The sequence below is a fragment of the Eptatretus burgeri genome, chromosome 7 (assembly GCF_056783735.1).
Source record: "Eptatretus burgeri isolate ZD-2024b chromosome 7, Ebu_testis_v1, whole genome shotgun sequence".
In the NCBI taxonomy this organism is placed as follows: Eukaryota; Metazoa; Chordata; class Myxini; order Myxiniformes; family Myxinidae; genus Eptatretus; species Eptatretus burgeri.
In genome coordinates this window covers 36,797,409-36,815,361 of record NC_140967.1, presented here as the reverse complement: position 1 = coordinate 36,815,361, position 17,953 = coordinate 36,797,409, and the positions used below count along the sequence as shown (strand labels likewise).

Genomic DNA, 17,953 nt, shown 5'->3' with positions numbered 1-17,953 from the left:
TATGGTTTTCGACATTGAATTGCATATAAATGAAAACAAAATGGTAAAATTTGATATTTTCTGAAATGAATTGCATAATTGTTCATTTCAAACAGACTACAGAAATCATTGCCCGGAATGTTTGCCGATTGGGTGGGCAATGAAACGTTAATCCGCTCACTGACACACTCAAAATTATCCAATCAATAAGGAGCATGCACTCACCAATGACGCTTGATCCATCCCTTTAAATCCTAATGAAGTGAATCGATCCTCACTACGTCATCTCAACAATGGCTCCCGTAAAATCACGCAAGTCGTGCATGGCAGCTTTTAAGTTAGAAGTTGCTCAGTTCGCTGAAGAAAATGGTGGGAATATGGCTGCGTTTTGGTGGGAATATGACCATTTGGTCATCATCTCGAAAAAGTTCCCCAGGGGTGAGGAATGTAGTAACCAAAAATAATTGAAATCAGATAAGCAGTTTTCCATTTATTACAAAAAACATTTTTTTCAAGATGGCCGCCCCAGTCAGCCATCTTGGATCCGGCCACGCCCAAAATCAATAGGGTTCTTCCTTTTCAGGTGGTACATGTGTGACCCAAATTTCAAATCGATATGGCGAACAGTTTGAGTTATCGCACTCACAGCTATAAATGTTGACGCCCGGACGGACGGACGGACAGCCGGACGACCTGGGTAACAACAATATCCGCCTTCCGCCACGCGGCGGGGGATAAAAATGGGGAAATTCGCCAATTCGACTTGTATTCCATATGGACTTACAGGCCGAAAAATACGGTATTCATAACTGTTGCTTGTCCTTTGGCATCATGTGGTCCTTGAATCTATGAGGCATCAAATCATTGATTTTCTGTCTGACAGTGTGATCTAGATTCTGCCAAATGTGGAATCGATTTTGTTGCAGATGATATGTACAAGAAACCCTCTTAACCACAGTACCAACTCGAGGGGGAGCACTCGGTAGAGTGCAAAACCTCCGTCGCCAATACTGCAAGGTCACTCAAGTGAACCTGATATCCTATTCATTCAATTTGATGTCAACACTGCTCACAGAGTTATAGTTTGCAACTTTCCCTTTTACTTTAACTTTTACATACTCAATTCATTCGTCAGAACTAGATTCCTTGAGACAGAAATTTATTTTACGCGGGTATATCCACCTGAAGTTACAAAATCAGCCGCAATTATAATTTTGGCATGTTTTTTTGTTGGAAAACACTTATAACATGTAGAAATGCAAAAAAAAAAAAAAATCGAAATTTTGTTGAAAAAAGATTTGCAAATTTTTTTTTCTCTAACAATTTTTTTTGGGGGGGGGGGTTGGAAATCACATAAAACATGTAGAAATGCAAAAAAAAAAAAAATCAAATATTTTTTCAAATTGGCCACCATAGCGACCATATTGGATTTTGGACCAAGTCCAAATCTAATGGCATGATCCTTGGACCAGTCTTAACCCCCCCCACCAAGTTTCGTCGAAATCCGTAGAGAAGTTTTTCCGTAATACCCTCTCGTAATTATTCCCTCTCGTGTTCAGTTGTCCTACCCTTCCTCCCGCCCTTGGTTTACTGAAGCTTGTGGCGAGGCAGTTGTCCTGAAACAACTTGCCTTTGCCTCATGGAAAGCAAACCCAACTGAGGGCAATCTCAGTTCTTTCCACAAAGCTCGGAACAAGTGTGTATCTACCCTCAGGAGAGCCAGAAAACAACATCTTTCTCATCTCAAGTCTGAACTCTCAAACCTCTCTCCCTCCTCAAAATCCTGGTGGCGTTTAATTAAATCTGTTTCTGGTGTATGTTCCCCCTCCATCCCCTCCCTTACCTCAAATGGCCGCACTGCTGATTCCACACGTGATAAAGCTGAATGTCTAAACTCGGTGTTTGCAGCTAAATCTTCTGTCCCAAACCCATCACTATCTCTACCCACTTTACCCAGTCGCACCCAACTGTCCCTGGACTCTGTATCCTTTTCTCCTGACAAGGTGGAGAGCTTGCTTTCAAACCTCGAGTCAGATTCTGCAACCGGTCCAGACGGCATCAGCCCACGTGTCCTCAAAGCCTGCTCTTCTGCTCTTGCTCACCCTCTCTCTGTTCTATTCACCCTCTCATTTGCCCAAGGTCATCTGCCATCTGCTTGGAAATCTGCTAACATCACTGCCCTGCATAAAAAAGGTGCAAAAACAGATCCCTGTAACTACAGACCAATCAGCCTTCTCCCAATCATCAGCAAGGTTATGGAATCCATCATTGCTTCAGACATGAAATCCTTCCTCTTCTCCAATGGCTTGATTTCCAATCATCAATTTGGTTTCAGACCAGGTCACTCTACCCTGGATATGCTGCTACTGCTCTCCCATCAATGGATGGAGGTCCTCAATGCCAGACAGGAAATCCGAGCCGTATCCCTGGACATATCACGTGCTTTTGACACAGTCTGGCACCCTGCCCTACTCACAAAACTCTCTTCCCATGGTATTCAAGGCCATCTCCACTCATGGCTCGCAGACTTCCTCTCCTGTCGCAGTCAACGTGTGGCCCTAAATGGAGTTCTTTCATCCCCTCTTCCTGTGCAGGCTGGAGTTCCTCAAGGTAGCGTTCTGGGCCCTGTTCTTTTTCTGGTTTTCATCAATGATCTCTCAGACTCTCTGGAAAATCCTCTATTTCTCTTTGCCGATGACTCCACCCTCTGCCGTACCATCTGTCATCCCTCAGACCGGCAAGCAGCAGCTTCTTCGCTCACTGCATATCTGGATAAAATCACAAACTGGTCCAACACGTGGAACATGTCTTTCAATCCAGATAAATCTCACACTCTCACTATGTCTCTTCGCAAGGATCGTTTACAAAACCCACCCATCCACTTTCTCAACAATCCTCTGGAAGAAGTCTTTTCTTTCAAGCTTCTGGGTCTCACTATCTGCCATGACCTTTCCTGGGAAAGTCACATTTCCAACCTTGCCTCAAAAGCCAGTCGCCGACTGGGAATCCTCCGTCGTGCAAAGTCCTTCCTCGGCCCTCTTGAGCTCCTGACCACTTACAAAGCTTTTGTCCGTAGCCTGATGGAGTACTGCTCTCCCCTCTGGGCTGGTGCTCCTGCCTCCCACCTTTCTCGGCTTCACGCTGTCGAAACCAGGGCTTTTAAGATCATTGGCATCTCCCGCAATGAGGCTGAGTCTTTGGGCCTCTCACTCAATCACCGCAGGTTGGTCGGTGGTCTTTCTGTCTTCTACCGACTCCTCTCCAGCCTTGCCCCCCCTGCTCTCTCTGCGATTTGTCCCAACCACATTTCCACAGGGCGCTCAAGGTCCGCCAACAACCCCCTTCTGGTAAAACTACCAAAATCACGAATCACTGCTCATCTTCACTCTTTCATTCCTCTTTTTTCCCGCCTTTGGAATAAACTTCCTCACTCTATTCTTTCCCATTCTTCCCTCCAGGCTTTCAAAACAGCTGTTCACCACCACCTCTTATCTTCCCCCATCCAAATCCTCGATCTTTTCTACCCCCAATAATCCACCCAAGCCCACTTCCTTCAATTCTCCTGCTTTCCTTCCTGAAAGTCCCTGTAATGTCCATCTTCTCTTCGCCATGTTCCCCGTCCCATCCCCATCCCTCTCCCTTCCACAGTTCACCTAATGTGTCTGTTCCCCAATGTTTTGTCCCTTCCACTCCCGCCCCTCTTGTCTCATGCCTCCTTACTGTGAGTTGTGTGTTAGCTCTCATACGAGCCTCGACCAAGGTATACAAAAAAAAAAAATAATAATAATAATAATACTGTTCACAAACAAACAAACAAACAGAAAGGGGTGAAAACAGTAACCTCCATCCATCTTCGATGGCAGAGGTTAACTAGAGGGGGAGCACTCAGTAGAGTGCAAAACCTCCACCGCCAATACTGCTCGGTCACTTAAGTGAACCTGATATCCTATTCATTGCAGGTCAAAACGGATCAGACTCTACTGAACGACGATTGAATAAACTAAACTCGATCGACACGCATGTAGAAATGCCAAAAAAATAAAATCGAAATTTTTTTGAAAATAAAGTTGCAAATTTTTTTTTTCTCAAACAAATTTTTTTTTTTGGGGGGGGGGGGGGGGTGGAAATCACTTAAAACATGCAGAAATGCAAAAAAAAAAAAAATCAAATATTTTTCAAATAAAATCGAAATTTTTTTGAAAAAAGTTGCAAAATTTTCTGTTTTTTTTTTCTCTAACAAATTTATTTAGTTTTGGTTGGAAATCACTTAAAACATGTAGAAATGCAAAAAGAAAAATTCAAATATTTTTTCAAAATGACCGTCATAGCGGCCATATTGGACTTTGGACCAAGTCCAAAATTTAATAGCATGATCCTTGGACCATACCTAATCCCTCCACCAAGTTTCGTCGAAATCCGTCCAGGTGTTTTTCAGTAATACTATTCACAAACAAACAAACAAACAAACAAACAGACAGGGGTGAAAACAGTAACCTCCGTCCATCTTCGATGGTGGAGGTTAACAAGGAAATTTTGCAGTATTTACTGCAGAAAGATGGTACCACATGTCCAGAACCACCTCTGCCAAGAAGAGACCAAGTGGACTGAAGCTTCTTGTCTGAGCACCATGAGGTTCTGACATGAACATCTTTGAACATGTCTGGCAACATGGCGTGGTAGCTGCAGAAAAGCCGACCTCTGCCAAATGATACACAAGAGATGCAACTACATCGACTCCACATTTGGCAAAGTCTGGATCAAGCTGTCTCAATTTGATGCCTGCAATGGGTCAAGGCAGTTAAGGCTGGTTATCCTGAACTCGACTAAAACAAAAAGTGGGTGCGGGCAGGATTCTAACCAAGTCATCCCAATACCATCCATGACGGGTGATTCCTATATTAAAAGGGGTGGTGATAATTAGTGGGCGTGGCCAGCGGGTCAAAGAGGAGCTAATTGTGGGGATGGAGACTTGCACATCAAAGCTTGTCCATAATGCATGACATTGCAACAAAATATTTTTGACAATCAACGTTCACTTTTGGGCTTAACATGAAAATGGTAAACTTTACGAGGAATGCCATTTTCAAACATGCGTGATTTTTCACGTTTCCACTGACATTTGCATTCGTATCGTCGACTGACAGTGGGAAGTCATGTTAATCTTTCTACCTTCTGTCGTGGAGCTCTTCACTGTGCCTCCAAAGTACTTTATTAAAATGACAGACAAACCAACTAGCAGCAAAGGCTACAAAAAGCACACAGTATTGATTGTCAGGGAAACTGTTAATATCTCTCATTGTATGGTCCTTACTTACCATGGGCAAGTCCTTGAGCATCTGCATTCCGTCACCAGGACCCATGTGAGCAACATGGTTGAAGTTCGTTGGGCCAGAAATTAACTTGGAGCGCTTTTCAGGATCTCGTAGCATCTCTCTGTGAAAGTGTCCCTTATGCTGTAAATGCGATCTAGAAACACTTCACAATCGTCAAATACTCCAGCTTCGTTTTTGTCTCCAGGCATTAGGATTGGGGTTATTTTATTTTTCAAACATGCTTTTTTTTTTTTCAAAGTGATAACCAAAAACAAAAACTGCATCATTTCAATGAAACAACCAAATATGTGCCAGACAAGGCCTGCGAAGAACTGTTACAGTTTGTACTTCTCTCCAGTCTCCTTACTCGAGGATGGAATACAGTGAAAATTGGGCCTGAAATTTGACAGTGCTATTGGAAGACAATAATAATAAAAGGAGGAAGCTTTGTCCCCACATTATCTTTGTCGAAAAAGACAATGTCACCAATACCTCCTGTCTTGTCCCAACTCTACCCCCAATCACAGGCTGCTATTGACAGTGTGTGAACTCTCCGACGAGGGGAGAAAAGTTCAAGTCAAGCTTGACACCTCAGTAAATGGACCTGGTTGATTGGACTCGAAGCCTGTACTTCTGCTAATCGAATCGTCTCCTCTCTCTTTGCTCTTCTGCAAGTTCTCAGATGGTTGCCTGCCTTCATCTTGGAAAGTTTGCAAATCTAATTTCTTCTATAACCTCTGATCAGAAATTGTTTCCACGCCTGACTATTCCACTCAAGACATGTAACTCTAACTAAACAATGGATTGTGTATCCTGAATCACAAACGAGGTCAAGACCATTCCTCTGAACACGTCTCATATGTTCAAGACTATACAAGACCCAGCCCTGTTTTCTCAGCTGTCAGCCAACAGTATTCAGGTTCCATATCGTGAAAAGACATGTGATGTTCTCCGTGAGCACAAACAACGATAATAACAACAAGCTGAATACCATGAATGACCCTGACATTGAATGAAAGCTGATTACCAAATGATGTTGATTCTTGGGCAGCCGATTACCAGACAATATTAAAAAAATAACAAGAATGAATACCATGAATGATTGGGTGTCAAATAAAAGTCGATTACTAAATGATGTTGATTATACGTACGTAGCCGATTCCAAACATAACAGGATGGCGACTATGCGTGACCCCCACCCCTTGTATGTCATGACGTCGATTTATTTGATAAAATAAATGTAGATACAAATTCCTGTCAGCTTGACGACACAATGTAAGGTGACATTGCAGTTAAAGATGACAGAAACACAAATCTATCCATATCTTAACGAAGACACGTCCAAACGAAGACATATCCTTTGTGCGTGACTGTTTAAACGGTGAAGACGGACTGACCACGTACCTGGGTGTGGCCTAACTCCATGATTGACAGGAGCTCCGAAGCGCTCGAGCTGTGATTGGTTACTGATCTTGTGGACGGTCTAATGACCAATCACAGCAATGACGTAAATGTGAGGAGGATGAAGAGGAGAAAACAATTTGAAAGCCAATCCTATTGAAAGAGTCAAACGTCAGAGTAATAATCATGATGAGTTCCTTTACAAGGAACTTCAACCTGAGAAGAGGCTATTAGGCCAATCAAGGCCAGCACTATAATTACCAAGTTATGGTTGTTTGCCCGTGCTCTCTCCTTTTTAAATGCTGAGCGTCAAGCAAGGAAGTAACACGTACCATTTAAAAAAGCTTTGGTATGACTCGGCTGGGGTTCGAACCACCAACTCTCCCAGATTCAGAACGGATGTTCTAACCATTACACCACCGAGTCTGGTGCACAATGAATCGTTTCTCTTCAACAATGCATCATTCTGGAGGTTACCCTCTCCTATACACTATCTCCTCAGGATGGCATTCCACAAAGCAACTATTGCACTTGGTCAACCATCAATGACCTCTCTGCTTTCCTGGAAAATCGTCCACATCAATTTGCTGATGGCTCCACACTGTGCAGAACATAACCTCCACAGTACATCCTACAGGCAGGCTGCAGCAGCTTCATTGTGTTAAATGAGTCACAATTATCTGAACTATGATAGGTTCACACACTGGGCTGATACAAGTGCTTCCCCCCCATCTTGTTCCCCTGATGGTGGTTGAATCCAAAGGTCTTCAAGTTGCGAGCATCTCTTGGCAGGAGACAGTTGCAGGGTATACCCATCTTTCATCACAGGTACATTTGTGTGCTCCTTCCGTGTCCTTCGAAAGGGTTTCTGCTGTCGTAGAATAATATAATTTTTCGTTCAAATCATTGCGTGAAGAAACAATTAGTGCTTCTTCTTCTTCAAAATTGGAAAGAGACTTTGAAAACAGGCAACTGTAATTAAATGAACAAATTTTGCTCCAAATAAATCGATTAATTGCTTTTCCAACAAAGTAAATAGATGAAGTGAAAGCTCACCATTCCTTCAGATCGCCGTGAATACTGAGACTAAGGGCTTATGGGGAAAAGGGGGATAGGTTCCCACACACAAAATTATCATATTTTGTGCGTGTATCAGGGTTAAACAACCCGTGACCATGTAATAAATTGGTTCTTTTTGATATACATCGAGTGGAAGTTGATACAGAACATGGGATTCAGTAGGAGGACAAAGTGACTGATTAGAGAATGTTACCTAAGGTAATAGCTGCACCCACAGCACCCACACCACAGCCCAGCTGCACCCACAAAGAACCAGAACCAAAAATGGTGAAAATTTCAATTTACCATTTTTATTATTCTACGACAGCAGAAACCCTTTAGAATGAAGCGTGACTGAGAAAATAGTCTCCTTTTATATATAGATGAGCCGAAGTACCCGGTAATACTCGGGAAATTTGCCCTATTTTCCTCACGCCAGTTAGACTGAGGCATTAGTTGTATGGAGAAAATTAGGAAGGCTTCTTTTATTCCTCAGATTTATGGAAGGAAGGCTTTATGCTGCCGTAATCCTTAGAGAGGTCATAGTTGAAGGCGGCCTTGAGCCACTCAATGTTTCCAGCAGCAGTGGAAACTGTCCTTGATGTCCTGCCAAAACCCGGACCCAGAAAGCTGGAACGTGAGTCTTGTGCTTCTCTCGCCCGTTGGTGTGACGCTCTATTTGCAGCCGACTCTGCTTGCCTGGCTCGTTCATGAGCAGATATATCAGCAGTAAGACGACTCTCTCTCTCTCTCTCTCTCTCTCTCTCTCTCTCTCTCTGCAGCTGACTCCGCTTGCTTGGCTCTTTCATGAGCAGATCTATCAGCAGTTAGCTGTTGCCGTGCGCGTGTAATTCAAGAATTCAAGTAACAGGAGGAGAATGTGTATGTTTAAAAAGTCAACGAATACGAACATTTTGTATTTCAAAAAACCCTAGCGTTTTTAACCATGAAGCCTTTTGTTATGATTAATACACCGGCGCACTATTCGAAAGCCTTTTTTAAAAATGGAAATTGTATTTTTTTATTTTTTTTTATATATATATTTTCATTTTTATGGAAAGCCACTTAGCGCATCCTGGAGCTGAATGCTAGGTCTATATGCGTGTAAAGTTTCATCAAGATCGGTTCATTGGTCTCGGAGCTTATTGGTTACAAACAGACAGACAAACAGACAGAAGGACTGCCATTTATATAGTAGATGAAAGAGGATGAAAGGAATGGAAATAAACTTTATACAATGAAGTAACTAATTCATCGCTATCATTTCCTGCGGAAGGACATCGTTGCATTGGAATCGTTGCTTCCATGAGCCTAGATCTTGCATCAAAAAAAGAGGTGTGTGCCATCATGCTCACTTACCTCCTCAAGTTGATTTTCTCCTCCTCAGGAACTCGGTAAGCAAAGCGGCGACGGCTGCGTGTCCGGATCAGCTGTTTCCGGCTGTTGTCCGATGTTTCTGGGACGTGCAGCTCATCTCCTTCTGCAAAGAGCAGTGGCAAAACAGTCTTCTCAATGGCTCACCTGATTTTCTTTTATCATTAAAAAAAAATACACCCGTGCGGGAGTGACGGTCTTCTCTGCGAGAAACAAGCATGAGTTCCTGTTACTAGGGTGTAGTGTTCTCGGGTCAGGAGGGATTTTTGGCCAACTTTGAAGTCACGTGACGCAAAAACGAAAGTGAATATCGAAAATGCGGCCTGACCAAACCTAGATATTGTCCCATAGATTCATATGCCACAATCAAATTCAAGATAACTTAAGAAATGTAGGAGGAGGTAGATTTTGAAAATCGTCATTTTGCAACTACATGAAGCAGTTTTCGCAAAAGTCAAAGTCACGTGACGTGTACGTATTCGAAGATATCTGTATTCTTTCGAATGGACATGAAAGACAAGGTCAGCTGCTATGCAATGACACAATTCACTAACTTTTACCATGCCCAGTAGAGAATATATAGCCTCCTGAAGGTAGGGCAGTTTTTGCAAACTTTGAAGTCACGTGACGCGAAAACGAAAGCGAAATTCGAAAATCTGTTCCGACCAAATTTAGATATTGTCCCATACATTCATATGCCACAATCAAATTCAAGATCGCTTGAGAAATGTAGGAGGAGATAGATTTTGAAAATCGTCATTTTCGCATTTTTTGCCAACTTTGAAGTCACGTGACATGAAAACGAAAGCGAATATTGAAAATCCGGCCTGACACAATTTAGATATTGTCCCATAGATTCATATGCTACAATCAAATTCGAGATCGCTTGAGAAATGGCGGAGGAGATAGAATTTGAAAATCGTCATTTTCGCAACTTCAAAGGCCTCGTTCGTGACCTTGACCTTCGGTGACCTTGAAAGTCATACCATCGTGTACGTCTCATCGACCTCTATCAGGATCACTAATTACCAGATCTCCCGCTTCAACTTCATTGTAAACGGATGGACGAACGGATCGAAGGACATCGACACCCTTATTATTAGGTCATGCTCGAAGAGATGACCTAAAAATGAAGTACCCTTGACACACCCACCTGCATGTTTATTCTGGAAGTATACCAATCTCACAGGTTCTGTTGGCAGCAAATTCAAAGAACCTTGAGGATTGAGTGGACGTACCTTCACAGAAATGGAGAGAAAGACAATTCCTTGAAAATAGTCAATGCAAAGATAAGCAAAAGAAAGCTACTTTGATGGTGTGTCTCAAAGGACTGAGCTGCATGTTGAAGGTAAAAAGGCATGAAAACAACAAACCTACCATGTGGATATCAGAATTATTCCGGTAATTTGAGAAAGCCATTTCTAACAAGAGTGCTCACAAGAGAAAACGAGAACGGCACTCAGTAGAGCGCATACCCCGTCCGGCTGAACAGTTGATGTTTTGCATCCCACTGACAGGCCGATCTGGATCCGGATTTTAACCAAAATCGAATCGGCTTGTTCTTGTCACCTACTCAACTCATCCACCTCGTTTCTTCTGAATCCGTTCATAACGTTTTTAGATATCATGCTCACAGACAAACAAACAGACAGGGGTGAAAACATAACCTCCAGCCTGCTACGGTGGTGGAGGTAATAAAACCCCCAACAGGCACCAGTGCAAGAATAAAATTTACTTCCATTCAAAGATTCAAAAAGTGTTGTGCACCAATGTCCGTCTTTCAACCACATCCTTCCACAATTACTTGGGAACATTCCAAATTTTAACCATTTGTATTCTGTTGTCATTCCAAAATAATTTGTCTTCCAATGCCTCTTCTCCATGCCAGACAGTCCCTTTTAAAATGTAGTTCACTATTCAGATCTGTTTTATAATCTGAACCCCCAAAAAAGAATACTTTAAAATCCCCATAATTTCATATTCTATCGCTCGTACAGAGTAGACCGTTTGCTGGAGATTAGCTTGAAGCTCATAATGAAAGGTGACACACCATGTTCAAATAAGGACCATACCTTCTTCAAAGGCATAGTTTGGATCCACTCCATTGTAACAACATTGAAAATATCCACCGCATTCTCACTGTATACGGATAAGTATGGTGGGTTGTAGCCTGTCAAAGAAAACATGAGGGGGGGGGGAGAAGAAGAAAAATCACACGAAGAAAAAAACAAATAGCAACGAGTAGTGGCTTGACGAGACTTGTACATGACAGATCAAGGAATGACCGTTTTTACAGCCATTTTTCCCTGCTGTGCAGGGGTTGGCTTTTTCTTGAGGCAATGTTTTATGGCCGGATGCCCTTCCTGACGCCAACCCTGGTCGACTCTTACGACACACAGGGATATGGTATACCTATTCTAACCGGGGCATACACCGGGACCAGTACACTGGTACTCATTTCGCCGACCTTGGAAGGATGACAGGCTGAGTCAACCCCCTGGTGTTAATTCAGCAGCCAACGGGGCTTGAACTCAGGACCCTGGGATCCCAAGCCACCACCCTAACCACTAAGCCAACACCAGGCTTAGATCAAGGAATGCCGTAACGAATATTCATCACACAAGATATATACTCATGGGAGGGCGAGGTGAGAGGGGGTGAGAATGCAATGGACCTACGCTGAAGTAATGTGGCCACAGTGGTATAAAAAAGGCAAGGGAAAGGACGAACAGGAAGCAAGGAGCTGACACCCCAGCTCCCCTACCTTTTCGGTGGCATGATGAATAGATACCTGCAATATGAAAGCTAAATGTTCAACAGTTTTTGAAATATCAAATACACAAAAGTACATGGACGATCGGTCGGAGCTCATTTTAATGTCCCCCATCTCCGACCTTGTCGGAGAGGTGGGGGACAACGAGTAGATAAAGTACGGTAAGAAACGCAGTAACAAATAAGAGGGATGGGTTGGGTAGGGTTGATGGAGGTAGAAATAATTGCGCGTAAGGATGAGAGGACATGATATCATGGTGCATTGGTTGCTCAAAGCTCTGAAGGGAATGGTCTGATTGAACTGCCGCTACAATATACCTCGATCGTTACCTTCCACGTCCGTACAGGTTCTTCATCGAGGACGGCAATAGCCCTTTCAGTGAAACGATTAAAGTTTGGAATGCAGATGTTGCTCAAGTGTGTGAAACTTGCCAAACTGGATCAAACATAGCAGTACAACTTGTTGATCATTTTGTCTCAAGCACACATCAACCAATCATCCTTCATTATTAGAGTGGTAGTCCAATGGCATTTGTAGAAAGTTGAAATCCTTTGGCTCATTTCTATACACAATGGTTCGCCAGAGGACATACATTTATGAAATGAACATTGTGCATTCCTTTAAAAAATAACTGCACGTTTCCAATTTCCAACCCATGAATATTTCATGCAAATCAGTGGTTATTTTTATTCCTCAATAACTCGAAATGATCAACTTCATATTATATAGCAGTACACTCAATTACTACCTTTCAAAACCACACACCGAGCAAACTATCAAAATATAAGGAAGCGGGATGCTATTACTCATGTCGGACTTACAGCATGACACTGGCGGAGCTGGCCACATGAGTTCCTGCTGGCGGGATCGGCGACCATTCCGGTCAACAAAGACGCCCACAGTTGAAAAGCACAGCAAATACTCGCTAGGGACGCCTGTCGCACCACCAATATCTACGGCGCTCAATGCGTCCAACGAGTTCTGCATCAAGAAGGAGAGGCTTGGGTCTTCTTGCTGAATAAGAGGCTGCACGCTGGGTTCTTCACCTACCTGTTAAACAAACGCATAATACAACAAGCCATCACATTGCTTTTGTATCAACTTTAAAATTCATCCAATCCTGTTATTCTGAAATGATCCACTGTTAAAAATGAAACGTGTGCTCGTTTTCTAAGGTTAATTAGATTATGTTCTACCAGTGGGTACCCTAATGCTGATCGTGTACAGTCCTGTCATCAACACACTATCTTTGTCGAGTTACATGATATGTACTATTCACATTCTGTCACAAATGTCATCCAAACGATCAATCATATCCCTTTTAGCGTACACACGTTATGAGTCGGTAACAGTTGTCCAATGTCATTGCAGCCAAACAGAGTTTTGATCAGCTGTTAAAAAAGCAATTGCATCTTTATGTTGGTAACGATTATACAAAAAATAAGTGATTTGTAAATTTGCATGATGATGGATTGAGCATCTCCATAACTCTGTGATCACTGCACTCGTCCCTTACCTGACGCAAAAACACGTGAAATACTCCATGATACAAGTACTTGCCAACACAGATAACGAGCCTCTGAATTACTAGGTCGAACTGTATTTGAAAATATTATGTTCATTTACAGCAATAAACACGGACGGAAGTCACATCACGGATCACAATATAAAACATTATTACTACCTTTGCACTCATCACATCTTCAGCTCGGTGTACGTGCATGCACGCACACACACACACACAGACATGTACTGATGTCAACACATGTATATACGGTGCACATGTACATGTGTGTACTTATATGCGTACGGTGTGTATGTATGCGTACGTTTCATGCATGTATGGTGTGCGTGTACGCACACAAGTGTAGTGACGTCTGTGCAAATATACTTGTGTTTCTGTCTGTATGTCATCAATGTATATATTTGTGCATTGTTGTTGTTGTTGTTGATGTTATTGTTGGTGTTCCACACAACAAAAATAGTTTGTTTTTCAATTATCCTCTTTAGAGAAACATGAATCAAATAAAAATGAATTTTGATTTCAATCCATGCAGTTCTCTTACCCCTTGCAGGTTGAATATGCAGAATCCAGTCTGGTATCCAGCACAAATCCCCTCTGCCATGACAGCAAGCCACTGTACATTGTTCTGTAAAGTCACTTCACAAGCTCGCCGGTAGCGGGCTTTCCCCTGCGCACTGAGTTCATAACATGTGAGTTGGCGTTTTGTGGCGAGGCAAAGCAGCAGCAGTGCACCAAATCGGCCCGTTGCCATCATTTGACAGTTCTTTGCCTCAACCACCTTGATCGGTTCCAATTCCTGACCATCAAGAGCCTTCCATGGATACAGGCGAATGTGACGGTTGCGGCCTGCGATTACAGCAGCAAGCTGTGCTTCAGGTATCAGTTCTATTTGAGTGACCTTCTTGCAGTCGTCAACGCGGACAACCACTAATGCCACATAAAGGGGAATGAAAAGATAAAAAAAAGTTAGTCATTATTGCCACAAAATAGAACTTCCCAACTTGTATTTGTTTTCTGCTGCTAGAGTTACGCACTCACAGCATAATTTAACTTTGGAAAATGACTGCGGGGGAGATAGAGCAAGACAAATGGGAAAGGTGGATAAAGGGCAATATGAAGGGGGTGGGGGCTGCAGGATTGGATGGGGAGGGGGGGGAAGAAGAGCAGAGTGGTGGGAATGGGTGGGAGGGGGTGTGGGGTGGTTGGTTGGCAAAGGATGAGAAGATGGGGAAAGGATAACACGGGTTGGGGGGATGGGGGGGAGTGACCAGGAGAATGAGGTTGGAATAGTGAGGTTGAGAAAAATGACACGAGATAAAGTGGGGTGTCTCGACATTATCAAGCACAAGACATTGATAGATTTGGTTAATCCAACATTTAGCTATGTGTGATGTACATACAGTACTGCCGGACTCCAACATTCGTGGACTCTGCATATTCGTGTTCATAAAATGTGACCTGCTTCTATATTCGTGGCACTGTGCTTCGCGTATTTGTGGGGTTTATTTTTTTACTGGTGTATTAAAAAAAAAAACAACCTTGAATGTGCCAGTAAAAAAAACAACCTTGTACTGGCATATTCAAAGTTTTTTTTCGCGTTTTTTCATGGACACTGGACATATATTCACATTTTTATTCGCGAGTGTATTCGCAGTTTTTCACGCGATTTTAAAATTTATTTTCCCTCATGAATCCCGAACCGCTGGGAACCTATCCTCATTTTTCCCATTGAAACAATGCCCTGACATTCACCGATTCCACATTCACGGTATTTTTGATGAATGTATTTCCACCCCCCTCCCACCCCCAACGAATGTCGGGATCCGACAGTATATGCTCTTAGGTTTCAATAGCAAGACAAAAATAAAAATAAAAATCAGCTGAATGCAAAAAAACATGAACAGGTCTCACTGTATACTGTAACAAAACATAGCTTGAAGATAACCAGGAAGCAGAGAGGAAGATGCCTCATTTGTAATAACCATCAGTGATATGATCAGTGGCATAACATTATGCAAAAAAATAAATAATAAGAAGTAAAAAAAAGAAAGAAAAAGAATACCACTCCCCTAAAACAGTTTTTGTTTGTTTCAATCAACTTTGATCAGAAATTAAAAAAAAAGTTCCAAACAATATCTATTTTAACTATATTTAACTTACTGTATCGATATACTGAGATTGTTTTTTATTAATTTATATTTTTCTTCATTCATTTCATTATTTTACGGTGTACAGAACTGTATAGCAGTATCGTATGTTAGGAATTGCCTGTTTTGGCATGATTGACTTGTGAATAGATAATAGCACTACTGATCACAGGGATAGTGTAGCGATTAAACACTACATTGTGTAGAGAGGCATCATGAACAATAGTGCCTGCACCATACACTATCGATTCTATTGTTGACAAGTGTTCATTCGGCAAACTGTACAAACCATTTAATTAATCAGCAAGTGTTTTCGTTTTGGTGCATGATAAATATTTTACATGAGCATCCAGGAAGCTACATTAGCGGCCAAGTAAGTGATTTGGAATTTTTACTCGAAACGATGACCATTGTGCGAGGAAGGACTCAAGGTTGCCAAGGAAAGAAAATTAAGCGGCTATTTGTCACGTTCGGCAGGTTGCTCGACTGTAAAGGTTGCTTTACATAGGTTTTCTGTGTGGGGGATTTCTTGTGGCCACTAGAAACAGGTGGCTAAGACAGGTTTGCCTGCATGCAATAAATGTGTATCTAAACTTGTATAGTGAGTAAAAAAAAATTTTTTTTTGAAAACAATTTGCTTGAGTAAGACCTAAAATCTACATTGTGAAAAAAAAATTAAAATGTGAAAAGTATCTTTAAAAAAAATCATGATTTCTAATGAATGTATGCGGTACTACTCACTGCGACTGTATGGCTGGACTGGGGGAAGTGTGTTTTCATATCAGAGCACGTTTATTTGTAATCAAGGGAACTGTTAATATACGCGATTCAAAAACTGTGACAAGAACCAGCGTACTGGATTCTTCCAAGTTCCATTAAAGGAGTATCGCATCATGAAAGGTGCAACATAAATTTCATTTTGGAAAAACACGAAAGGAAATTTGACCACATTTGTGTGAAAACAAAAAACCTCCAAATATTGCGAAGGAATCTGTACCAGACACAACTGCAGCAGAACTGTCTAAATTATTCAAAAAAAAGAAACTTCATAAGACAAGTAGCAAACCTGCAGTACTCTATGTTACTCTGGAGTATGAGAAAGAGTATGTGCCACAATCAGTCAGGGAGGAATCCCCACCTATTATACTTGATCTCAAGAACGATGAAGTGAAGCTATGACATTCAATTCAAGAATTTCATAGAGAAATGTCATGAGATCAGTGAAGAAGCAACGGAGGACCAGAAAGTGCAACACGTGAAGAGTCTGACTGAATTATGGTTGATCTTTCGATCAGGATGAATAACAGCCTCCAATATGAAAGCAGTGTGCTTGACAGATGCTTCAAATCCGTATCAAATGGAGAATGCACCGACCGTACCATGAAAATTTCAACGTTGAGAACAGCGGTTTTATCATCAGTACATACGTGGCATTTATTGCTGCATCACCGGATGCAAACATCATTAGAATGTGACTGCTGCAGAGAAAGTTGTGTGGAGATGAAATGCTCAGACTCCATGGACAGTTTTAAATGCTAGTGGAAAATCTTGCCAGAAGATTGCAGCTTGATCGAAATCATTCCTATCAAGAAAAGCATTTAGTCATAAAGATATGAGATTATGGTATAAATAGCCACAGGAGGCGTTCAAGTCAATTCAAGTGTGAAAACAAATCCCTCGAAGATTGGTGACATTTGGTGAAGTCGTGTGCAAACGGTCTATAGCGCTCCTGGTGTAAGACAAAAGCAGGATAGAAGGGCTCATGAATAATTCAGTCAGGCACGTGGTCAGGGGAGAGTATTGTTTATGGGGTGGATGGGGGGGGGTTGCGATTTGCCAGGTAAATATTACATCCAAGAACAGGAAAAGAAAGGGCTGAGATGGAGCCAGTGATTTTCCGCAATCGTGAAAAACAGACGGCATTTAACTTACGGAATTGGAAGGTGATATGAAATGGAAAGAAAAAAAAACCCCAAAAAACACGATTGTAGAATTGATGACATGAAATGACTGAATCTGGTTCGGAGTTGATGACATGAAATGACTGAATCTGGTTCGGAGTTGATGACATGAAATGACTGAATCTGGTTCGGAGTTGATGACATTAAATGACTGAATCTGGTTTGGAGTTGATGACATTAAATGATTGAATCTGGTTCGGAGTTGATGACATGAAATGACTGAATCTGGTTCGGAGTTGATGACATGAAATGACTGAATCTGGTTCGGAGTTGATGACATTAAATTATTGAATCTGGTTCGGAGTTGATGACATTAAATTATTGAATCTGGTTCGGAGTTGATGACATGAAATGACTGAATCTGGTTCGGAGTTGATGACATTAAATGACTGAATCTGGTTCGGAGTTGATGACATGAAATG

At 41.9% G+C, this 17,953-nt stretch overlaps 1 protein-coding gene across 4 annotated transcripts in view; it reads right to left on the bottom strand.

Annotated features, from left to right (window-relative positions):
• Positions 1–17,953, bottom strand: part of LOC147023049 (serine/threonine-protein kinase MRCK alpha-like) — a 328,524-nt gene that overhangs the window by 2,763 nt on the left and 307,808 nt on the right. For all 4 annotated transcript variants that reach the window (XM_085888048.1, XM_085888050.1, XM_085888051.1 and 1 more), the window contains 6 exons: positions 13,965–14,350; positions 12,720–12,948; positions 11,198–11,295; positions 10,279–10,363; positions 9,111–9,231; positions 5,295–5,412 (listed from right to left, as the gene is read on the bottom strand). In XM_085888048.1, the coding sequence (XP_085744174.1) occupies positions 5,295–5,412; positions 9,111–9,231; positions 10,279–10,363; positions 11,198–11,295; positions 12,720–12,948; positions 13,965–14,350 (1,037 nt within the window). The remainder of the gene's footprint in view (positions 1–5,294; positions 5,413–9,110; positions 9,232–10,278; positions 10,364–11,197; positions 11,296–12,719; positions 12,949–13,964; positions 14,351–17,953) is intronic.